This window comes from Camelus bactrianus, chromosome 15 (assembly GCF_048773025.1).
Source record: "Camelus bactrianus isolate YW-2024 breed Bactrian camel chromosome 15, ASM4877302v1, whole genome shotgun sequence".
Lineage (NCBI taxonomy): Eukaryota > Metazoa > Chordata > Mammalia > Artiodactyla > Camelidae > Camelus > Camelus bactrianus.
This window is the reverse complement of record NC_133553.1, coordinates 23,201,564-23,226,845: the sequence shown is the minus strand read 5'-3', so window position 1 is coordinate 23,226,845 and position 25,282 is coordinate 23,201,564. Positions and strand designations below refer to the sequence as shown.

Sequence of the window (25,282 nt, the reverse complement as noted above, 5' to 3'; positions counted from 1 at the left end):
ACCCAGATTTTGAAATGAAACATTTCATTCTCAAACTGTGATTCAGGAACCTCAGATTATATGATAATTTTATTTTCATATTTTTAGAGATTAAAATTCTTACTGAAAAAATAATATGCTTTCTCAGTAAAAACTTTAGAAACTAAGAATGAGGAAAAAGTAGAAAATAAAAGTAGGCACACCATCCAGAGAGAAGTACTGTTAACATTTTATGATCTGTTCTTTCAGACATTTTTCTGTATTAGTGTGGATATGTTCTGTGAAAGTGAAATGTTTTATAATCTGCTTTCTTCTCTTAAAGGTAGGTTGTTAAGTTGTTGAGGTTGAAGTTCAAGAAGAACTTTCCAAAGTATCTTTTTTTTTCCCTGGGTAACATCCTAAGTGTTAGGACATAGGTCTCCCAACTACCCAAATTATCCAGAAAGTGCCGACAGATTTGATCTCTGCGCAGTAAGCACCTCAGTGTTACACTTGATTTCACAGTCAGGGTGGAACCATCATTAGGCCTTTGTGCAGATAGTTGTGAATAAAACAGCAGATTATTGCATCTGTGTTCATGGGGATATTGGTTTATACATTTTTTTGGTAATGTCTTTCTCATTTGCTATTGGAGTAGCACTGGTCTCAACATGAGTTGGCAAGTGTTGCTTTTTATTTTCTGCAAGAGTTTGTGTGGAACTGGAATTATTTCTTAAATATTTGATAGAATTCACCAGTGAAACGTGGAGTTTTGAAAATTTTAAAATAGGCATAAAGCTTTTTAAAATTTCAGTTACCTCTTTTTTCAGTTCCAGTTTTTATGGCATTTTCTATAAATTGTAGACCATATTGGCTTAAAGTTATACTATTTCCTTGTTATCCTTTTATTGTCTGTCAGATCTGTACTGATGTCCCTTTTTTGTTCTTGATATTTGCAGTTTGTGTTCTCTTTCTTGTCTCTTGATCAGTCAGGACAGAGTTTTATCAATTTATTAATATTTAATGAAAAACTAAATTTTGATTTCTTTTTCTATTGTTTGTCTGTTTTCTTTGATTTTTGCTTTTATTTCCTTTCTTCTACCTACTGGATATGTTTTGCTCTTATTTGACTAGATGGAAGATGAAAGTTTAGATCACTGACTTTAAACATTTTTTTCTTCAACAAGCATTTTTGTTATTTATATCTAATTTAATTCTGCTGTGGTCAGAGACTGTATTCAATATGATTTTAACCTTTTAAATTTATTAAAGCTTGATTTATGTCCCACAATATGGTCTGTTTTCAAAAGAATTAAATTCTTGCTATGGTGCAGTTGTTGGGTATAGTGAGTGGTTTATAAATGTTGATTAAATTGAGTTGGGTGTTAGAGCTGTTCAAATTTTTGTATCTTTATTGATTTTCTGTCTAGTTGTTCTATCAATTCCTGAGGGAGGAGGGTTGAGATTTCCAAATATAATTGTGTATTTGTTTATCTTACTCTTTAGTTCTGTCATTCTTTATGTATTTAGGATTCTAGTTTTTCGGGGCTTACATGTTATTTTATCTTGATGAAATGGCTCCTTTACTGTGATGAAATGTCCCTTTCTAGCTCTAGTAATTCTCTTTGTCCTGGGTTCTATTTTTATCAAATATTAATATAGTTACTCTGGCTTTTTTTGTGATTAGCATTTACATGACATATCTTTTTCTCTCTTTGTATTTATCTGTGTATCTGTATTTAATGTACATCTCTTGTAGAATGCATATAATTGAGTCTTGCTTTTATTTTCAGTCTGACAATTTTTGTCATTTAATTTTAGTGTTTAGAGCATTTACATTTAATGGAGTTATTGAACTGGTTAGGTTTAGTTTTACCTTCTTGTTTTTCTATTTGTCCTGTCTCTTCTGTTTTATTTAAGTGTTTGTTCTAGGATTTATAATGTACATTTAATAATTATTTTATTACACAGTATACACCCATGCCTTCCTACTCCTTTGTACTGTTGTCAGATTTGTTTATATACATTAAACTGTCACAATGTATTGTTTTTGTCAAGTAACTCTTTAAGAAATTAAAAAACAAGGACAAATCTTTTATATTTACTTCTGTTTTCCATTTCTATTACTTTTCAACTTTTTCTTTCTGTAAAACTGAGTTTCCGATTGATAGTGTTTTCCTTCAACTTGAAGAATTTAATATTTCTTGTAATGCAGGTCTGTTAATAAATTCCCTGCATTGGTCTGAAACCATCTTTGATTTTTGTCTTTATTTTTAGAAAATACTTTCTCTGGATATAGAATTCCAGGTTGACCTTTTTTTTCTTTTATCTCTTTAGGGATGTCATTGCATTGTTTTGTTTTTGCCGGCAGTCATTGCTTATTTCCCTGTAGGTAACGTGTCCTTTTTCTCCAGTGCTTTTAAGATGTTCTCTTTATCATTGGTTTCAGAAATTTTATTATCATGTTACTTGGTTTTGTTTTCTCAGTTTAGCTTGCTTGAGGTTCATTGAGCCTCTTAGATGAGTGGATTTGTAGATTTCATCACATTCGCAAAATTTATGGACATTATTTAAAATTCAAATACAGTTTCTTCTCTCAGTCTCTCTTCCCCTGTTTTCTGGCGCTCTAAGTATATGTATTGTAGATGGGCTGTGATTATTCCACTGGCTGCTGATGTTCTGTTTCTTTAGTTTTTTTCCTGCATTTTTCAGTTTGGATTGTTTCTTTTGTGAGGTGTTTAAGGTGGAAGATTTTTTTTCCCCCTCTGCATTGTTTAATTTGTTTTTAACTCCATCCAGTGAATTTTTCATTTCAGGTGTTTTCTTTTTCGTTTTTAAAATTTGTTTGATATTTTATAGTTTCCAGCGGTTTGATATTTTATAGTCTCCATCAGATTCTGTTGAGAGCCTCTGTTCCCCCATCTTTGTTTTCCTTCGTATTCCCAAATATATTTTAATAGTTCTGTTGACATCCTCGTCTTATTTCTCAGTATGTGTGATTTCTGGGTATGTTTCTATTGATGAACTTTCCTCATAATTATGGGTTATATTTTCCTGCTTCACATATCTAGCAACTTTAGATTGTATGCTTAACATTATGATTGCTATATTACTGAGTGTCTGATATTTATACCTCCCCTAATTTATTGAGTTTTGTTCTGGGAAGTAGTTGATTTCTGTGGATTGGCTTAATTTTGAAAGACTTCTTTTTAAGACTTAAGAAATCTTAAAATATTTTTTAAAAATTAAGTTAAAAACCACATGTAAGATAAGGTTTAGAACAGCTTTTATGTTGAGGGTTTTTCAGCCCTGCTTTAAGGTGAGGCCTTTCTAAGATCTTTTGCAGATGCTCAGAGTGTTCAGTAGTCTCTCCGCTGTGACGAGGTGGAGCTCATACCTTTTCAAATGCTCTCCAATCTCTGATAGTTGTTTTTCTATGATACTTTTCCTTTTCTTGGCCTTATAGAATCTCTGCATGTGTGTAGCTTTGTATTTGGCCAAAGACCCAAGGAGATTTCTCTGCAGATTTTTTAAGTCCCTTTTCTGCCTCACTCACTTCTCTGCCTTGCAAATTCTAGTCAGCTTAGAAACTCCAGACTCCACCCTTTATCTCTGCTCAGTGAGACTTCTGTTTGATGTCCCTCTTCCTGCAGCACATTCCAGAAAGTGCTTCCTGGCAGAGAGCAGGGGTGGTCCTGGGGCTCACCTCATCTGTTTCACTTCTGTTTGTACTGCTTGTCGTAAAATACCTGGAAACCATTCTTTGACATAGTTTAATTTTATGGTGGGAGGCCTACTCTGAAACGAGTAACTTTTTTTTTTCTCTTTTAATTACAAAAGCAGTACATAATTGTAACAAATTCAAACAGTATGGTAGTAGCAAAAGTAACAAAAAGATTGTTTTATTTTCTCAGTTTGCATTCTTCATAGCAACTTATGTTAATGATTTAATATAAAATCTTCTATGCTTGTATGAACTTGTGTATACACGGTTGTATAAATAGGTCCAACTTTCAGGAAGGAATTTTGGCAGTAGCTCTCACACACACAAAAGTCTTCCACCTCAAAGGCTTTGCAAAAGAAACTATCCAAATTGAAAAATGGAGGAAAAAACTGAAGAAATGGAACATTAGTAGCTAGTGGAATAATCACGACCAATCACAGAGTATAACACATATACTTAGAGGGCCAGAAAACAGGGGAGGAGACATTGAGTTAAGAAATTTATATACATGGATTGACTTTTTTGGGGGTAACAAAACAAGGTCATCTCATGTAGTTCTCCAGTTCGCTCCCCCACTTGCTGAATTGGTGATAGCTTTCCCAGTCAGTGTGTACAGACGTAATTCGGTCTTTTAAATGTAGTCACAGTATTCCATTGTGAGGATGTGAGCCACATTTTCTTTCTTTCTTTCTTGGCAGAAGTTTAGACTGGCTTCTTATTTCTCTTGCCCATCTCACTCCCCTCCCCTTCTAACCGCGCTGGAAAAGACACCTGTTTGTCTATAGGTGTAGTATTCACAGTGTGACAGCTACTGCCATAATTCCTTCCTGAAAGTTGTGCCTATTTATACAACCATGAAAAAGATATGATTGAAGCCATTTCTCTTCTCCATTGTCAGCACCGTATGTTACCTATTTCTAACATATTCATCAGGTTGCAGGCACAGGGAGAAACGCATCTCATGTTCAATTTGCATATCTTTAGTTATTAGCTAGAACATGTTAAGTGGCTATTTTTATTTTTATTTTTTGTGGATTGTTAGATCGTATCCTTTTGCCTATATTCTTCTTACATTAGTTGACTTTTCCTTACTGGTTTGTAGTTTTTCTATGTAGTATGAATGTTACTCTTGTCATAAATGTTGCAAATATTTTTCCCTATCGATCTGTCTTTTAAATGTGTTATGGCTTCTTTTTTTTTTCCATGAAGCTTTTTTTTTTTTTTTTTTTGGTGTCTGCATTTGTCATTTTTCTTTTTTCCTTTGTAACTTCCGAGTTTCTTATCATGCTTAGACCTTGCTTATTCTAGGACTGTAAAATTTTTCCCATATCTTCCACCAACACTGTTACTTCACACATTTAAATATTTAGCTCCTCTGCATGTCCTTCTAGTGCCACGAGTTTGCTGTTGCTGATTTTTAATGTAAAAGTCAAAGGATGTTTGGGAGAGAGCACTCCGTGAAGCCTTGGTGATTGCCCCATGGTCACACCCAGCTGTTTCATGGCATCACTGAGAATAAAACCAGGTGTTCCTCGTTTTATTTTTCTCCCTTTTCCATTTCTAGTTTGGGTAAATGAACACTGGATTGAAGCGTGCTCCTTAGCACCTGAGTGCTGCTGTGTACGGCACAGGCCTGGGTGCTGATGGTAAAGTGATGAACAAGATGGGCAACGCCTGACATTGTGGAACTCAGAGCTTAACGCTTAAAGCATACAATGAAAAGTAGACAAATACTATACTTACCTGGCATAAGGGCTGTAAAGATGTGGAATCATTGGAATGGGGGAGAACAGTGGGGTCTCGGGGCTGCTTAGACAGGGTGGTCAGAGAGGGCTGGTGAGACTTACATTGAGATGAGAAAGATGAAAAGGAGCCAGGGGCAGAGTGTTCCAGGCAGAGAAGACAGCACTGACAGAAGCCCTGAGCTGAAAGGAGCTTGGCGTCTGGGTAGGTTGAAGGGGCCGCAGCTGGTGCAGGAGATGAGCGAGTGTAAACAGTTTCACCAGGAACACGGCAGTTGTCAAATTGCTTGTTAATTTTATCATCAGCCTTTTTGAATACTTCTCAGAAAACTTCATTGTCACTTAGCTTTGTGAAAATCTGTACTATTTCCAAAACCACATAGGGTGCTGGAAAAACCTGGTGATAATGTCTTTATTTTCGCATTGTTATGTGAAACCTTATCTTGTAATGAAAATATATCTTTATCTGGGTCAAAACACATGCTGAGTTTTCTGGAGCTACTGGTTATAACTAGAAGTAATAGTAAAGACAAATTTCCTTCGGATGGAACTTACTTCAGACAGATACAATGTGGTGCGTAAATCTGTTTATCCTCTTATCAAAATGAAATAAGAGGAAAGATCTGTTACCTCAAGTAAAACAGTAATAATGGAAAAATGTTGCTGTGTTTCTTTAGCCCGTGAATCCTTCTCAGGGTATTGAATTGCCTTCTTGCTGGTGTTTACATAGTATCTGTGTAGATGCGGGTCTTGTAGTCTTGTGTTGTTGGTCATTTTGTGCCTAAGTTTACTTCCAAGTTCGATTTTTTTTCCTTTTAAAGCTATCTGAGGACAGAGAACTGATCTTTTTGTTCATTTTATTCCCCTCTTTAAAAAACTGCTTTTCCAGGGTATATGCAGTATTTTGTTAGACTTTAATAAAATTCACTAGACCCTCTTGTGTTCGAGGGCTTCTCTAAGATTTTTTTTTTGCCATGCCTTTTCACCTCTTGATACATAGTCATAATGAAGAAACTCATTGGCATTTGGTGAACTTTTCCATGTCTAGAACATGTTTTACATATATTGCAGAGATAAGAGGGAACTTGAACCCTATAGTACCTTCTTCAGGTGGAGAGAAGACTTCGGTTACACAACTCACATTTAATTGTTAGTCTCTGAGCATGGTAAGCCCTTAGCTTTTCCTTGCCCTGTTGCTGTAGATTTTCCTGACAGGCTTGGGTCTCACTCATCAGGGAAACAGTAACCACTTCCCAGTCCAGGTTGTGGGGTGGTAGTGTTGAGTGAGATGTCGTCTCAGACTTGTGCGGGCAACAGTCATGTAAACAGCATAATCTGGTGTGAAAATGCTATGAGGGATGGTTGTACAGCATTTTGGGGGCACAGAGAGGACAGTGGTCAGTTTTGAAGAGTGTCAAAGGAGGAGGAGGTGGCAGTTTGTCACCGCAGTTGTAATAAACACGAACCGTTTGAGCAGTGTTGGAGATGAACGTTCTAGGGGAAACGGCTGTGTGTGGTAGACACAGAGACAGGAGCATGTGTGGTTTACTCGCCAAGCAGTTGTGTTACTAGTGGGTCATTAGGTGTCTGATGGAGGAAGGAGTGGGAGGACAGCTACGATGGGACCATTCATGAAGGGCCTTTCATGTATGTGGAGGAGTTTGGACTTTGATGTTGTTGGAAATGGACAAGCATCAGGGATTTAGCAGCAGAAGCTTGCGATCTGGTCATCTTCCTACTTTACAAAGGTATCTTTGGATACTATTGAGGAAGCATTAGAAGAGAGGAGACTGAAGGTGGCAAGATCAGTTAGGAGGCTGTTGTGAGAAACTAAGTGAGAGGTGATGCAGTCTGAATGGGGATATCAGCAGAAAAATAGAGAGAAGGTGATGAATTCCGGAAACATATCTGAGGCAGCACCCCTCAGGCTAAACCAGACTGTGGCCGAGGGGCAGTGTGTTGTGATGGGCACACACTGCGTGGGGAACCCTTAGGCTCTGGGCTTCATTCTAATCCTGACTTGTGGTGTCACCTCGAGTCTCCTAACCATTTGGAATTTTTGTCGGTGAAGGGAAGACACTGGTCCAGCCTGTCTCTTCAGTTCTGATATTCTAATAAGGGGAAACAGAAGCAAACGAAAGATCAAAACCCTCAAACAAACCTCACACAGTTTAGAGTTTCACAGCCCCTTTTTCTTGTGCAGCTGGTGGCCTTTTTATTGCTGTACTGAACAATTCAGAACAGAAGGAAATACAGGTGTTGGATGATGAAGGTGTTGCTGATCAAAATCTTTTAATTGTGTGATTGGCTAAGCTCAGTTCTTGATTCACTTGACTAATGCACATATGTATTTTTTTCTCTTTCTAATCCTGTGTCAGTATCATCCCACCTTATATTTCTTTAGTGTCTACATTTGATATACATATTTAAAAGATCTCACTTGAAATTTTCTTTTTTGCCTTTGGAGGAACTGAACTCATTGCATTGCAGTTATTTTCTGCCCGGCCTCTGTGCTTTTGATCTCTCTGAATTCCCTGAGTCTTTGGAGGTGTATCATTCCTGAAGGTTTAGCAGACGGGGGCTACTCACATAAGCGGGAGCAGGCTTGTCAGGGTCTGTATTTCCCACTCTTACTTTCTGGGAACTGTTACTTTCTACCGAACAGAAGTGTTAGAGACCCTTAGGAAATGAGGTAATACTCGAATACTTTCTTTAGTTGCAGGAACTACAAGTGTTTACTATCCTTGTAATGTTAAAGGCACTTCTTTTCTTTTCATTCTAGTTCCAAAAGACCCGAAACCCCAGTGGAGACGGGTGGCGTGGAGCTACGACTGTACCCTGCTGGCCTATGCCGAAAGCACGGGGACTGTGCGGGTGTTTGATCTCATGGGAAGTGAACTCTTCGTTATTACCCCGGTTCGTATACACCTTAAACAGAAAATGTACTTTGACTGCCTTTCGTATATAGGTACTTGAATGAATGAATGAACGTAATGAAAGAGGAAGTGTAACTGTAAATCAGAATAATAAGCTGTGAATTTAAGATACTTAAGTCTAGTTAGAGATCTGTACATGCAGTACTGATTCTTTGTGTTTGTAATGCACTGTCCAGACATAGTCTACCATTCTTAAAATGTGGTAGTAAGTCAGTCCTAACTGGAGGTGCAGAAATCTGGTGTGAAGTTCCAGTGAAGGAAAGAAGTCAGTGGGCCATTGCAACAGAACCGGCTTCGAGAGGAATTAGAATTTGTTACACTAAAGGGGTAGAAATTGAAATGGCAAGTGGAGGGAAAAAAAATTAGTGGTTGTAATAACTTGTATTTGTACCATGCTTTATTCTTTATTAATGACTTTGTGATATATTCTTATTTAGTATTCATAATACCCTTTGAGAAGATGGGGTAGATATTACCCTCATTTTACAGTTTAGAGAACGTAGATTGTGAGGAGGTGCAGTGACCTTCCCCCATGTGATCCAGTTTCTAAGTATCTCTTTCAGGAATTCAGTGCTTTTTACTTTGTATCCTCTTTCCTCAAGTGGTCAAAGTACAGGGTCAGGTAGAACAGTGGTTCTAACTCTGGCTACATCTTAGAATCACCTGGGAAACTTTATAAAGACAAGGAAACCAAAAGCTAAAACTACTGTGTTGCCTGGGCTCCAACCGCAGAGTCTGATCTAATGGATCTGAGTGGGACCCAGACGTTAATGGTGTCTCAGGGCTTTCAGCGGATTCTGATGAGAAGCGAGGGATGAGAACCAATGATGCAGAGAATGATTTTTTGTTCAGAAATGAGTGAACAGAAATTGAAAAAGTACAGTGGCTCCTGTTACGGAAGTTCTGGGGAAACAAAGTAAGAAGGTTGAATTTCTGTTTTCTAGACTAGCACTGTCTGATAGAAATGTGATGTGAGCTGTATATGTGATCAATGTGTAATTTAAAAAATTTTAGTAGCATTAAGTTAAACAGGTGAAATGTTTTTGGTATGTTTTAGTTAATACAACAGATCCAAAACAATTACATGTTAAAATGGTAAGGTAAAAGTTATTAAAGAAATATTTCACATTCTTACTTTGGTACCAAGTCTTTGAAATTTGGTGTGTATTTTTATTTTTGGCATCTCTCAGTTCAGACTAGCCAGGTATCAAGGGTTCAGTAGCCTCATGTGGCTGTCATCTTTTATTACGTCTAGAGTGACTCTGGACAGTGAGGAGCCGTTCAGGGCTTTTTACATGTGCTTCCTGGGGTGCACATGCCTTCAGGTACTTAGCAATGTAGAAATACTGGCACTGAGTGAGTGTTCTAAGTGTCCTTCCCTTTAACTTGCTGATTAGGCAAATGGAAATAACTGGAGATTTTCTTTCAGTATTGGTTACCACTGGCAGTGGAAATTAACATTTGAAACTTTATATCTGAATTCTGTATCTTAGAGTTCTTTGAGGCATTACTTTTTTTTTCTCCCTCTTTTTTGCCCTAGACTTGTAGTCTAAACAGAAATTCACTTACTAGGTGAACATCTCACCCAAACAGGCTGCTGTGTTCCCAGCCTGTGGCTGGAAGGGCTGGTCTAGACTTGAGTGTCTAGTTCTGGGCACTCTGGCTTGCATGGTTCTTCAAATACAGGTCAGTTCTGGGGCCATCTTATTTAAAGTACACCCAGCAAGGCCAGTGTCTTGGATATCTTCCAGTTATACATAAGTTAACGTCCATCTGGCATCTTTTTAGTAGCTTGCCTTCTCCCTCTCCTGCAGGCGTCTGGCTCAGCAGGTGATTTGGGCTGTGCTGTTGCTGGGTTGATATTTTTAGAGTACGAAGCAAGCGCACAGTGGTCTGCGGAGCTCTTGGTCATCAGTTACCGAGGAGAACTTAGAAGCTACCTTGTAAGGTAAGAGTGCGATTTCTTTGGGATGTCCTATTTGAAATAATGTTTATTTCTCTTTCAGATTTTGCTTCTTCCCCGCCACCAGCATTTTATTCTGAAAGATTGCAAATATAGAAGGAAGGTCGAAAGAATTTTTTAGTAAACTCTCATATACCTCCACTAAAATTCTATTTAGTGTCTTACTATACTTGCTGTGTTATATTTCTATCCATCTCTTTATCTGGCCATTTATCAGTCTTATTTTTTAACGTATTTCAGAGTCAGTACTTGAATTAATGATATGCATGCTAAAATATTTATGTTTATATTAATTAAAATTCAACATTTGCTTATAGTTTTCTTTCTTTTGGGATAAAATCTGCATACAATGAAATACACAGCTCTTAAGTGCCCAAGCCAGTGAGTTATGACAAATGCACACACGTGTGCGATTCAACCCTATCAAGATACAGAACGTTACCATCGTGCTGGAAAGTTCCCTCATGCCTCTTCCCAGTAAACCTCTGCCCACAGCCACTCTCAGAGCAGCTACTGTTTATAATTTTTTCCCCCATTATAGGTTGCTTTTGTCTGTTGTAGTGCTTTACATTAATGGACCCATGGAGTATGTACTTTTTTGTCCATCTTCTTTCATTCAGCGTATCTTGAGATTCATCCATATTTTCACATGTGTCAGTAGTTTATTCTTTTTAATGGCTGATTAGTATTTCATTATATGAATATCTCATGTGTCTTAGTTTGGGCTGCTCATCACAAAATACCATAAACTGGGTGGCTGAACAACAGAAATCTATTTCTCACAGTTCTGGAGGCTAGACATCTGAGGTCAGGGTGCCAGCACTGTCAGGTTCTGGAGAGGATCCTCTGCTGGGTTGTAGACTGCTGACTTCCTGTATCATCACGTGGTGGGAAGGGAGCTAGCTGGCTCTCTGGCCTCATCTTATAAGGGCACTAATCCCATTCATGAGGGTTCCTTTCTTGTGACCCAATAGCTCCCAAAGATACCATCTCCAAATATCATCACAGTGGCATTAGGGGCTTAATATGTGAATTTTGGGGGGATACAAAGATACAGTCTGTGGGAGTCACAAACATTCAGTAGATAACACTTTGGAGTTCTTTATCCATTCTTCTATTGATGGAGCTCTTAGTGTCCAGTTTTGTGCTATTGTGAATAAAACTGCTATGACCAGTCTTGTTCAAGTCTTTACCGGTATATGCTTTCATTTCTTTTGGGTCAATATCTTTGAGTGGAACTGCTAAATCATAGAGTAGATACAGTTTATCTTTATAAGAAGCTGCCAGACCTTTTCCAAGGTGGTTGTGTCATCCATATTTCTACTAATAATGTATCAGAGTGCTGGTGGTTTTACATCCTCAGCAATATTTAGTGGTGTCTGTCTTAATTACAGACATTCTAGTGAGTATGTAGTGGTATCACTGTGGTTTAATGGTATTTATTATTTATCTTCTTAAATTTAGCGTTGGAACAAATCAGAGCTATCAGGAGAGTCACTGTTTCAGCTTCAGTAGTCATTATCCTCATGGAATCAACACCGCTGTTTACCATCCTGGACACAGGTAAGCAACCATTTGTTCTCATATTTGGTGGAGTATTAGGTGGATGTTGGCACAGTTTCAGAGAGAAGAAATTGTTCTGATTTTTCTTTTGGCTTCTTCATTTCCTCCTCTTGTGTATAGTTCTCTTAGTGTCTGTAATATTGTTGTAGTCATCTTCTGAACACTCCTGCTCATCCGCCTGGCAGACTAGGCTTCTCTGAGCCAGAAGGGGCACAGGGAATACCCACTAAGGACTGTCTTCTCCCTTAGCTCTCTGAATCTTATTTTTCTTATCTGTAAAATGAAGATAGTGCCTAACACCTAGCATCGTTGAGAGGTCTAACAAAACAGTGCATACAAAACGCCCTTGCATACAAGGGCCTCGGGAGGTGTTCGCCCCTTCTCTTTGCTTTCGTGGCAAATTAGGGCTGCATTGGTTATTGCACAGTTGAGTCTTCAGACTACAGGCAGACCTCAGAGATGTTGTGGATTCAGTTCCAGACCACCCAATAAAGAGAATATTGTAACAAAGCAAGTCACATGAATTTTTTGATTTTCCAGTGTCTGTAAAAGTATGTTTACAGTCTACTGTAGTCTAAGTGTGCAATGGTATTATGTCTAAAAAAATAATGTGCATACCTTAGTAAAACAGAACAAAAACCAATTACAATAGTAACGTCAGAGATCACTGATCACTTATCACTATAACAAATATAATAATAATCCAAACTTTTTCATTATTGAGAGAATTACCAAAATGTGACACAGAGACACGAAGTGAGCAAATGCTGTTGGGAAAATGGCATTGATAGAGTTGCTCTTCATACTCAAGGTTGCCACAGGCCTTCAGTTTGTAAAACATACAGTATCTGTGAACCGTCATAAAGCTGAACACAGAGAAATGAGGTGTATCTGCATGTCCCACTCTCATGGATGCCACTGCTCCGGGTATTTGCCCTCTCCATTGATGGTCACCTGAAACTTTTGGCATTTTTAATTCCAATAATTTCTCTTTTAATTTTGTTATTTGAAAATGAAATTTATATATATTTTATAAATTAGCCAAGCTAACTTTTTGGTTGTCTAAAAGGGAAGGTTGTCAAATTTTGAGTCAGACAAACCTAGCTTGAGTTCTGAATTTTGAGACTTAACTCTCTTGGTAAGTCCTTAAACTCTCTGGCCCTCAGTGGACTTAAGTTTTTTGGTTAATGTATGCAAGTTTTGTATTCTTTTCAATCATGGGTCTGTCCTTGTGTTTTGTTCAGAATTTTATTATAAAACTTTTATAGTACCAAAGAATACACCACCTGCCACACGCACACACATGATGAAGTCCCATTTGTCCTTCCCTAATCCCATCCCATCTGACTCCCTAAAGATAACTACTGTCCTAAATTTTGTTTATCGTTCTGTTGCTTGCTTTATAGTTTTATCACTTATGCATATTTGGTTTTGCTCTTTGACTATGTAAATGGCATCATCCAGGAGACATACAAGTCTTGCTTTGTGACTTGCTTTATTGTATGTTGTTCTAGTTCATTCATTTTTAAGTACTATTAGAATATTTTATTTGGGGAATATATTGCAACATATTTATCTGTTCTGTAGATGAAAATTTGATTTGTTTCTAGTAGAAATTTGGATTTTTGGTTATAAAAATAGTACTGTGGCCAAAATTATTGTGCATTCCTCTCACACGTGTGCAAGAGTTTCTGCAGGATATGTAACTTGGAACAGAATAGCTGAATTTTTGGGTAAATACATCTTCAACTTTATTAGGTAATGCAGATGTTTTCCAGACTGGTTCTCCCAAGTTACAGTCCCATCAGCAGCGTATGAAAGTTTCTGTTGTTTCTCATTCTTACTGGCAACTCTTGACGATGTTAGACTTTTAAATACTGATCTAGAAGGTGTAAAAGAATAACTCATTGTAGTTTTATTTGATTTCTCTGATTGCTGATGATATTGAGAAGCTTTTCATGTTATTGGCCATTCATGTTTCCTCATCTATGAAATTCTTTTTTTGTTTCATTTATTTTTTTATTGGATGTTTGGTCTTGATATTTGTCTATAATCTGGATATTAATTCTGGGTTGACTACATACATGATGAGTATCCTCTCCCAACAAATGGCTTGTCTTTTTTTTCCTTATAATTTACCTTTGATTTTATGAGTTGTCTCTGTACATAATTCCAAATGTTAAATAGCTGGAAAACTTTCTCCTCCACCCCATTTCTTGCTTTCCAAAGGTGACCACTTTTAGCTTATTTTAGTTGATTCCTTTGGTTGTTTGGTGAATCACCACGTTCTATAACTTTCTGAGAAAGGTACATGGGAAGTATATTTTTTGAGGCCTTGTTTGTCTAAAAATGGCTTTAGTCTATCTTAATGTTTAATCGATGATTTGGCTGGATAGAGTTGTAGGTTAGAAATAATTTTGCCTTTGAATTTTGGAAGTATTGCTCAGTTGTCTTGTAGCTTCTAGTGTTGTTCCTGAAAATTCTAATGTCACTCAAGTGTAAAAATCGATTTTTCTTTGTTTTTCTTTGGTCCCCCTTCTCTCTCAAAGCTGAGATTTTCTTTCTTTTCCCTCAGTGTTCTGAAATTTGACTGTATTATGCCTTTATATCCATAGTATTGATCATTCACTTTGAATACTCACTTTTGGGAAAATTAATTGAATTAGTTCTTTGATTATTTCTTTCCTTCTGATTCCTCTTTTCTCTCCAGAATGGCTGTTATCTAGATACTGAGTTTCCTGGACTCACCTTTAATTTTCTCATTCTCTTTTTTTCCCTTTGTTGTTGTTGAAAAAGAGAAGTAAAAAGATTTTTTTCTGTATAGCTGTATACTTAATGAAGAAAGTGGTTTGAAGCACTTTTGAGATCTATTATAAATATAATGAGTTAATTATACATATGATCCTGTTTAAGAAAAAAACCCTGTATTCTGGTTAATTTTTCTTATCTATTTTCTAATTTACTAATTCTTCAGTGCCTCATCTCTTTTTTAAACTAGTTGTGTTTCAGTTTCAATTTTTGTTTCTCATTTCTAGAATTTCTCTGTAGTTATTTTAAGAATCTCTCTTAAGAAAGAGCAAAAGGAACTGAAATGAGTATTCAGTGAGCCACTAGTTGTTTTGAGGATTAAATACATAGTAGGTATTCAGGAAATGATAGCATTGAATAAATAATTCTGTTTATTTTTTCTTAATTTGTGTAGACACTGTCTGTTTTATTGAAGTGTAGTTGATTTACAGTGTTAATTTCAGGTATATAGCAAAGTGATTCAGTTATACATATACTTTCTTTTTTCGGATTATTTTCCATTGTATGTTATTACAAGAAATTGAACATAGTTTACTGTGCTGTAATAGATCCTTGTTGTTTATCTATTTTATGTATAGTAATGTGTATGTAGATACTGTCTTGAAGAGTCAGTTGATATATTCTTAAGAAATCTGAAAATCAGTTTCAAAAGTCTAGCCAATTAAAAAATTAAAAAATTAGAAAAGAATATGCTAAATGCAATAAATAATCTGAAATGATAATAGACCTTTGTTTTACTCTAGATGAGGTTGAGTGATCACATGCAGAGTTATTAGAGTTCTTCACATTTTATAAAATTCAGTGTAATTGTACATGCTGCAAATAATTACATTTTCTTAAATCAAACATTTCTTCTGATTATAGAAAACACATTAGGAGAATAAGAAGATTGCTGTTTTTTGTTCTTGTCAACTTCTTATACAAAGTATGGCTTTTTAATGTTTGTTTTTATATTTCAGTTCTTATATTTTCCTTGTATAGCTTCACATTAAGTCTTGAATTAAAATTTTGCTACTAGAAAGGGGATAGAATATATTTTGCTTTGACGTTCTCAGCTCTGTTGTGAATTTTGCTAAGCCTAGACAGTGCATATATCACACCCATGACACTCCAATTGCTGGTGTGATTTCTGTTGAATATGACCTATTTCTTTACATTTACATCTTTGAAAGCATGTTTTATTATGGTCAAATGAGATCTGGTCTTTGCTCTTTTAAGGCCTTTTCTTGGTTTAGTTCAACTAATTTTTGTTGTTTTAATGCATAGTTATTAATATCTTTTTTTTCTCAGCACTTACATACATTAAAAAAATGAATCTGCTGTCTCCTAAAAAGTATATCTGTTCTGTTAGAGGAATTGTCTGTATTACGGAGATCGATGAAGTAGGAAGTCTATTCTATTGTTTTAGCCGGCCTGCTTTCCATTATTACTGTCTTATTTATTGTAGCCTGCTGTGTGCAACACGCAGTGTTAGCTTTGTGGAAGATACAAAGATGAAGAGCAGTCTGGACTTCAAGGTCTCATATTCTTGAATGAGAAATAATGTATACATGCGTTACATATATATGTATATACGGTTGACCCTTGAATAGCATGGGTTTGAGCTGCTCGGATCCAGTACATGGATTTTTTTTCACTGCATGCATACTACAGTAATATGTGATCTGTAGTTGGTTGAGGACTACATGCATGTGTGCACAGGGAGGGCCTACTGTAAAGTTATACACAGATTTTTGACTGCTAGGGATTGGGGGTTGGTGCCCCTAACTTCCACGTTGTTCAGGGGTCAACTGTGTATCTAGTATGTGTATATGTATATACTTATAATATATGTTATATTTATAATTTCAAATACATATTTCTTTCTCTACTTAAATATGTATGTTTGTATATATAGATAAACTGTGTGTGTGTGCACGTGTGTATGTACATATATAATAGGAATGTAAGCTAGAAAGAAGTAAGGGCCTTAAAAAAGTGCAGCTGTAGTGATGAGATGCAGTGATGTGGGGATCCAGATAAAGGAGATACACTTTTTTCGAAGGATCAGAGAAGTATGGCCAGTGATGTTAGGACTTACTATGGAGAATGGATGTAATCTGGATATGTTGAGTGTTCTAGACAGAGTGACATTGTGAAGTGACAAGAGGTGGGAAGCCACAGTGTATTTTTGGGAGATTTCAAGTGTTGTAGCTTGGCTGGCCCTGTAGGGTGTGTGTGAGAGGGGAGGAGAGGTGATGGTTGTGGTGGGAGATAGGGCATTGGAAAGGCAGGTTGAGGTCAGGTAGTCAGCAGCATGGCGTGGGTTTCTCTTCTTTAGGGACTCAGATTCTTGAGATGAGGAAACATGATCAGCTATGGTTTGAGGAATGTTGACGTAGTTGGGAGATACTAGTGGCTGGGTGACTTACAGATGACAGTGTGCTAGTTCAAGCCACAGGCAACTAGGGCCTCTTCATTTTCAGACATAGAATTGCTGTTCTGTGCCACACTTTGGGCACCGCATATATATAGAGAGAGAGAGTGAGAGAGAGATAGATATATATAGATAGATACAGATATAAATATAGATATCTATTTATATGTACTGAATTTTTTCTATTTTGAGGACTAGATATTTTTCCAACTAGAATGTCAGATGAGTGAAGGCATCAAATACATGTGGCATAGATCTTTGTAAAAGCAGTCACCTCTGGTGCAGGAGCTCTGTTGGTGGTTGATTGATACTTCTCCATCTGTTGGCTCCTTGGATTTTTCTGAGGAGAGAAGAATTACTGTTTCTTTCGATTTTTCTTTTCTCTTTTTCTTTTCTTCTATTTTGTATACTGCATTCTCCACATTTTTCTGTTTTGTTTTATTTTTCTTGGCTCTTTTAAAAGAAGTATATTTTATATCTTAATCCTCTGCTGGTTTTTTGTTTTGTTTAGTGTATTTCACAGTGACTACTCCATTATCTTGACTTATTACAAAGGTCAATATTAGGTTTGTTTTTTCCTTCAGGAGGGTAAGTGTGGTTCACTTGGGACCATAGGTTTGAAATCAATCATATGCTAAATAGTTATTACATGCTAGTAATTTGACTTAAGTCAGATTACATTTATTACTTCTTTAAGGTTTTTACTTTTTGGCCTAGGATGTAGGTAAATAAAGGTATTTCTGGGAAAGTGGTCTCAAGATAAAAATTTTGAAAAGGTAAATATGTTACGGAACTGTAGAAGGAGGGCCTCTTCTTGGTTCTGCAATCATAGGGAATTTTGGGTAGCAGTCAAGTTGGATGATTGCATTAAGATTTCTGAATGAAAACTGTTATAAAGCAAGGAGTATGTGTGAACGCTCTTCTGTGCATGACAAAAATATTGCTAGTTTGTTTATATTTTCCATTATGTGGTCTTTGTTTAATGAAAGCTTGAAATATTCATCACATTTTAAAAAATTTAGCTACTTTAGTAGGGTGAGCATGTGATATTTATCATCCACAAAGATTTTACAAATGTGAAATAAATCAGCCAGATTGGAGTTGAGATAAATTGATAATATACAAATGAAGTTCATCGTTTTGCTTGATGCCGAAAACACGGTTGAATATAAACTCAGGTGGTAGATTGGGTAATATGAAATGAAAGTTAATTGAGAAGCTTTGGGATAAGCTCTTGGATTTGCTGATTTTGACTGTTTTCTTTTTACATATTCAAACTCACAGCCTAATGAATGCATTTTACCGTCTCCGGACTACCTCGTATTCCAGTCCTACTCTCCCTCCTACACCTGCCCCAGCCAGCACTTCCCTGCCTTTTGTTTTCTGTTCTCAGTGTTCTCTTAGTCTTGGCTTGGCTTGTACCCTGATTCCAGCTAAGAGGCATCTCATATACCTCCTCTGCATTCTTAGAAGGATGGTATTAAACTTCTGGTACAGGTGGGTACCGTGCGTGCTGGTGGAGATTCAGATGTAGTGCCTGCCCTCCAGGAGTGTACCGTCTGTTTAGGGAGTCATACATTCACAAGTAAGGGCACCCATGTAATGGGAGTTCATTTAAATACAAGACTTCATCTATTCCTGGTCGTCTCCCCTTATCCACGAGGCATATGTTCCAGGACCCCCAGTGGATGCCCAAAACTGCAGATGATACTGAACCCTTTATACACCATGTTTTCTCCCATACATAACACCTATGATAAGGTTTAGTTTATAAGTTAGGCCTAGAAAGAGAGTATTTGAATTGCCAGCAACTCTAGTCTTATGCTTTGGGGCCATTATTAAATAAAATAAGGGTTATGTGAACATAGACACTGTGGTACCTTGACAGTCAATACCTGATAACCTGGATGGCTACTAAGTGACTAAATGTGAGGTACACTGGCCGGAGGGATGATTCACCTCCCGGGCAGGATGGAGCAGGATGGCGCGGGAAGGTGCAAGAATTGCATTCCATTTAAAATTGACAAATTGTTTATTTCTGGAAGTTTTCGTTTCATACTTTTGGGCTCCAGTTGACTGTGGGCAACTGAAATGCAGAAGTTGAAACTGTGGATAAGTGGGACTACTATATATATTTTTAAATGACATACTTTCAACACCTTTTTTTGAGGTTTTAATTCTAATTTTACTGTAAATTTCTATAAACAAAATCTGACTTTTCAACTTGGAATCTCCCAAAATTCCTTGATAAAATACACAGATAATTAGTGTTTGAAGGTAATTCTTTCTAGATCCTAAATTACATCTCAGCAGAGACTGAAGTTTGAAAACATGTCTCCTTTCTTGGCCCCTTTTCAGAAGCCATCCATTCTCAGAATCCTTGATGATTCTTTGATACTAATTTTAAGTGTAAAATTCAATGATTTTAGTAAATATATAGAGTTGTGCAACCAGTACTATAATCAGTTTTAGAATATTTCCATTACCGTTAAAGATGTCTCCTGGCTTTGAGTTTCATGGACTATAAATCACACTTCAGTAAAAGTGTAGTAAATAAAGGAATGAATAAGAAAGAAAAAGAAAAATCTTTTAAGCAGGCATTCATTTGCATACTTTTATCTTTGTGTTAAGAAAGATACCCATGTTTCATAGAGTCAACGGGGAAGAACCAGGTTTGATTAATAACGTATGTCATGGTTGTACAAAGGAAGAGCCCAAGCATTTGGATGATTAAGTTTTTTTCCTTTTAGTCAACTATGTTTTAGGCCAAATACAGATCCTACAGAAAGAACTTGAGACATTTGCAAGGACTAATAAGCTAGGGTGTCAAGTCAGCTACTTACAGGCAAGCTAGGTGGGAGTGAACTGGCTGAAGAGTAGGTGGTTATTGCGTTCTTCTAAGCGTGCACTGGTGGGGATTTCTGCTATTCTGGGGAAGGCTCAGAAGGTGGAATTGGAGATCGTCTTTAGAAAGCTGTTTTAATTTTAGGGGACACTGAGGAATACCTGTAAGTAATAGCATGCTCAAGTGTTAAAGGGCTGTGCTCTGTGTATCCCGATTAGGTCATCTCGTGTGGGTTTCTCATTTCCCCTAAACAAACCTCTAAGCATTTAAATACATGGGTCCTTTACACTCCTGGGTTAAAGGGAGTATTCTGAATAAATAGCAAGTACTTAGTGGGGGATCAAAAATGTTTATTGTGTAAATGAGCTCTGAGGACATGATGATAAGTCACTGGCACAAAATGTGAGGAAAACAGTAGAAGAGGGCGTAGAAAGGAAGGGGTGCAGTAGAGAATGGGGAGGGACCACAGTCTCTGTAATACGTCACCTTTGTCTAGGGAAATTTGGTTCGTCCCACAAATGTTTAAACTTGATCTTGTGGAGAATATAGTGTTCAGAGTTCCCTACATTAAAGGTTTACCCAAGGGCATGGGTAAATTTTGTTCTCTCATAAAGTGTAAGTTCCACGTATAGATCTATGAAATGCTTTCGGAAGCTAATCAGTGGACCTTTACAGCCGTTACAGTGCCATCAAATTGCACATCTTTCTCTCAGGTTCCTAAGGTCATATATATTCTGTGAGAATCAGGGCATTGATGTGTAAAAAGATACACTATAGTGACAGCTAGAGGAGCAGTTGGGCATAAATTGCACTGGGAAATTTTTCACAAACCCTAGCTAGGTGAGATTAATAATTTTATGAAGGATTGCTCCTAGAAAAGGAGTGTGTAGTACAGTCATGATCTTGTAATGTTGATTATCTCCCACTGCAGGGCGAGCCTGCACTTGGCCTTGGATAATGTAGGGGCACTGACATCTGAGAGATTAATGTGCGGCCTTGTCCCTGGGAAGTATGAATGTCAGTAATAGAGCAACATATTAAGGAGCTTTCCATTTTGCCTTTCAAATTCTCATTCCTCCAGTGTGAGAAATTATTCCTTCCATAAGTTCAGGTTGGTGTTTTGAAGAGAAAGGAAGAGGTGCTGTTGTCTGTGGAGAAAGCTGCATTGTCTCGGTGCAGATGACAGTCCTTGGGTGTGAAGTAAAAGACTTGCTGAGCTTCACAGATTAATCTTTTTTTTGGCTCCATAGGCATTTATTTCTGGGGAGGTGGGGAGGCAGGGATGTGGAAATCTTGGCTGTACCCTGTGATCTGTTTTCATCCAGATATGTTACAGGTACTGCGACTCAGGAGTATCTTGGTCCTTGACAGCCTCCAGCTGGCTGTCTTTTAAGTTGAAATTAGTGCTTTATTAGTTTGACCTTTTTTGGCCTAGCATTGACAAAAGTTAAATTATTTGTAAATCAGCTGTGACCCATCCATCTCCCCTATGATTGGCAATTCTTTGATAGGAGGGGCTCATTCTCATTATGTTACAGTTATATTTAAGTGGGCCTTTGTAGACCTTTGTATAGTTTTGAGTCTGTTCAGCAACTAAATCAACCAGTCTCTCTTTGTCTCTCGTTCTCTGAGTGTTCAGATTGCAGTTAACCTGTTAATGATAACTTTGTATGTCAGTGAATTTCATTAATCTTAAGCAAGGTATTTTGTGGAGGGTGTTTTCCCCCTGGTTTTAAGGACGGCTCCACAATCCCTCTGCAAAGATTTATGGAAATGCAGTTTTAAGGAGTGACTTGGGCCAGGCTGAATTTCTTCTTGCGCTTGGGAGTGATGCTCACTGTTGGGGTGCTCTCTGGGGAGTAGAGAGCTGAAAACAGACCATTGAGGCACCGTTAGTTTACTTTGTGGGAATGAAGGAATGCTGCTTCATTGTGTTTTATAAACAAATAGAAAACTCAACATATTTGTGAAGCTAATGTGCTAGATTAGGAGGCAGGAGACCTGTGCTACTTGTTAGCTGTGTGACCTCAAGCCAAGGCATTCTTTCTTGACCACACTTGGCTGGCACTGTCCTGGGCGCAGACTGTCCGTGGCTGTTTTACCAAGCTGCTCGGGACGTCTGGTACAGACTACTAAGTGGCATTGAACAGAGCAGAATTGTGCCAGGGGGTTGGGTAGCAGGCATTACAGAAAGACCTCTTGTCAGAGAGGCCTGGCAGACCGCCGTTAGCAGCATTCAGTAGAGAGGGGGGCTAGGCTTCAAAGAGAGGACTTGTTTTCCTGAGAACAAATTTGAGCAAGACTTCAAAACTCAGCCTGCTGGTATTGAAACAGAAGGTGAGAATTTGGCTTTAGAACCTGGACAGTTCCGAAATCAGGATTCAAAGTGGACATGACATGGACCAGGTAGATGGATGCTGAACACACTAATATTACATTGTGCTTTTGCAGAGAAGCGGCCTGTCCATCCTAATGACTGGTTGGAAATTAGGATTTTAGATGATTATTGGCTTCAGCTGTGGATTGAGGGCGGCACTAGGGGCAAAGACATCCAAGAAATCCAAGATTAACAGAATTTTCAATGTTGAACTAGTAAGATTTGTGTAAAGAATGTCTAAGTTCAAATTAAAATGAATTAAAATCAGGAACATTTCTGTGATCCCAAGAGAAGGTCGTGAAGTAGTAGGAAACAGCTTTTGAGCCCTCACTTTGCCAGGCGTGGTCTGAAGCACTTTTAATTTCAGGACGTGTAGTTTTTCTTTCTTTCTTTTTTCCCTTTCTTGCTGGCTGTATGCCACAAGCCCACTGGTCATTCACTGAACAGGTCACCTGTAAGAGTTTCTTGCTCTATTGTTCCAAATTTCTTTCCTTGGCTTAAAGGAGTTTTATGCCACTAGATGGCAGATTCTTCCAACATTTACTAGATTGAAGACCCTTCTTAATAAACTATTTATGATTCTTCTTGGAATCAGTTTGTAGTGTCACGTTTGGCCCTCCCCCCCACCCCAGCGCGTCAGGATCGTGTGTGTGTGGAGGTGATGTGGGGGGCACACCTTGTGTCTCTCCCTTGCTTTCCTCACGTGGGCTTGACCACCCCCTTCCGATTGCCCCTTGTTCTGCTCTGGCCTCAGCCTTTACTCTCGCTCGTTTAATTTACTCCTTTTGTTTTTTGGCTCCGTCACTTACAGTTTATGTTTATTGTCTGATACCTCCATCCTGCTTTGAGTTTTAGACTCTTTGAGTGTCAGAGCTGGAAAAGAGTTTCATCCATCATTTGGCTCAGCCCCTTCATTTCTCAGGGGGGAAAATTGAAGCGGGAGAGGTTAAACCAAGGACAAGGACTGTGTCTTATTTATCTTCGTGTCCCTGTAGTTCTTTGCACATAGTGCGCAGCTAGATGGTTCTGGGGTGAAACAGCTGTGGTCAGTGCTGTGAAGGGTACAGACAGTCTCTGTGTCCAGGTGGCTTAGCATTTAGTGACGGAGGCAATAACTTACAGTTTAGAAGGTGGATAGTGATATGTGGCTGGGAAGTGAGCACGATAAACCGTTTCGTGTTGTTAAGGACCCCTTGGAACTTTCTGTCCTGCTGTTCCTGCTTGCCTTTTATAGGCTGGGAGCACTCGCTGCGTCTTCTGTCACTCTCCCAGCGCACCACTTACAGACTCTTCTCCGTGCTCTGGTACGTCCTGTCCCCTTGGCCGAGAAGGCTCTTTACCTGATCCCTGTCTCCTTCTGGGAAGTTGTTTAAAGAATAAACCCTTCTCTCATGTTACCCTGTGAAGCCTTGCTTGACCCCTTCCTCCATGCAGTTAATGTATCCCTTAGGCTGTTTTTCTACCTAACTCGAGGGTCACTGAGGAGGTCCCTGCAGGAGTGGTCTGTGCTGGCTTGTCCTTTCCCCTGGAGTGGACGGTGCCATCATCATTCCCATGTCTGAGTGTGTGTCCACAGCCATCTGAGAAAGGAGGGAGGGACAGAGCGCGTGCCCCCCAGCCTCGCACCGTGGTCGGTACTGATGCCCTGGGAGGGCTCGCCACGACGCTGCCGGTGAATCTGAGAATGAGAAGTGGTTTAGTAAGCAGGCTTTTGCCTGCCTCATACATTTCCTCACTGCTTAGCGAACATTTGTGTTTATAAATATTGATGGTGAAGGAAACTAATACATGGTTACTTTGTTGCAGAGGTACGTGACCCTGATACCTCTGACTCCTAGGCCCACGGTTCTCTTATTTTCCACACAATTCTGAGGTTGAAGATTATTGAGAAAGTTAATCTCTTTCTTGTTCTCTCTCTTGTGTTTTTGTTAAGGAGAAGTTAAATTTTAATTCCTACACATCATATGCTTTAGTCTTCAGAATTTAATTTGTACACTAGAAATTCTGTATTGCTTTATATCTTTGTAGAATAATTTAAAAACAATTACTTGCCTCAAAATGTGATTCTTAAAGTAAGTACTTAAGAGCCCAATGCTCTGTGTATTTAAGAAGGTTATGGTTACCACTGTGTGTAACTGTTCTGGGTGGAGGAACTTACTGCAGCATAAAATAACATTGATGTTATAAATTATTTTCTACAGTATTGTCTGTTTGTGGTCTTAATTTTTGCAAAAATCTAACAGTCCTTTCAGTAGTAAATTACAGAATGCTCTAGATATAACTATTAACTTATAAACACCTTCAAAATGTCACAAAGCAAATAATATGCTAATTTCATTTTCAGTATTTCACTAGACTTGTGGGTTGATGCTAAAAGATGAAACCAATTCACTGAATTTTTCTCCTGGACTTCATTAAGTGGACAAATTTATGTACATAATTTGAGATACTATATCTTTTAAAAATTTTTATTGAAGTATAGTTGATTTACAATGTTGTTAGTTTCAGGTGTATAGCAGAGTGATTCAGTTATACATATACATATATATACATATATATATATATGTATATATATACTCTTTTTCAGATTCTTTTCTATTATAGGTTATTATAAGACATTGAATATTATTCCCTGTGCTACACAGTAGGTACTTGCTGTTTGTCTGTTTTATATACAGTAGTGTGTATATGTTAACCCAAGCTCCTAATTTATCCCTCCCAGCTCCTTTTCCCTTGGGTAACTGTGGTTTGTTTTCTGTCTGTCTGTGAACTGTATACAAACCGGAAATAGACTCAGACAAGGGATACTGTATCTTGACATTCCTCCTTAAGTTAAAAAAAGAGAGAAGAGTATCGGGAATGACATAACACCTAAGTGCCTACTACTCATTATTAACAAACATTAAGGTTGTTTTTCACTTAAGGGTGTGTGTGTGTGTGTGTGTGTGTG

At 37.8% G+C, this 25,282-nt stretch overlaps 1 protein-coding gene across 1 annotated transcript in view; it reads left to right on the top strand.

Moving 5' to 3' along the window:
- NBAS (NBAS subunit of NRZ tethering complex) overlaps window positions 1–25,282 on the top strand; it is a 277,415-nt gene that overhangs the window by 14,566 nt on the left and 237,567 nt on the right. The window contains exons 7-9 of the mRNA XM_010947343.3: window positions 8,207–8,340; window positions 10,175–10,308; window positions 11,788–11,886. Coding sequence (XP_010945645.2) covers window positions 8,207–8,340; window positions 10,175–10,308; window positions 11,788–11,886 — 367 coding nt within the window. The remainder of the gene's footprint in view (window positions 1–8,206; window positions 8,341–10,174; window positions 10,309–11,787; window positions 11,887–25,282) is intronic.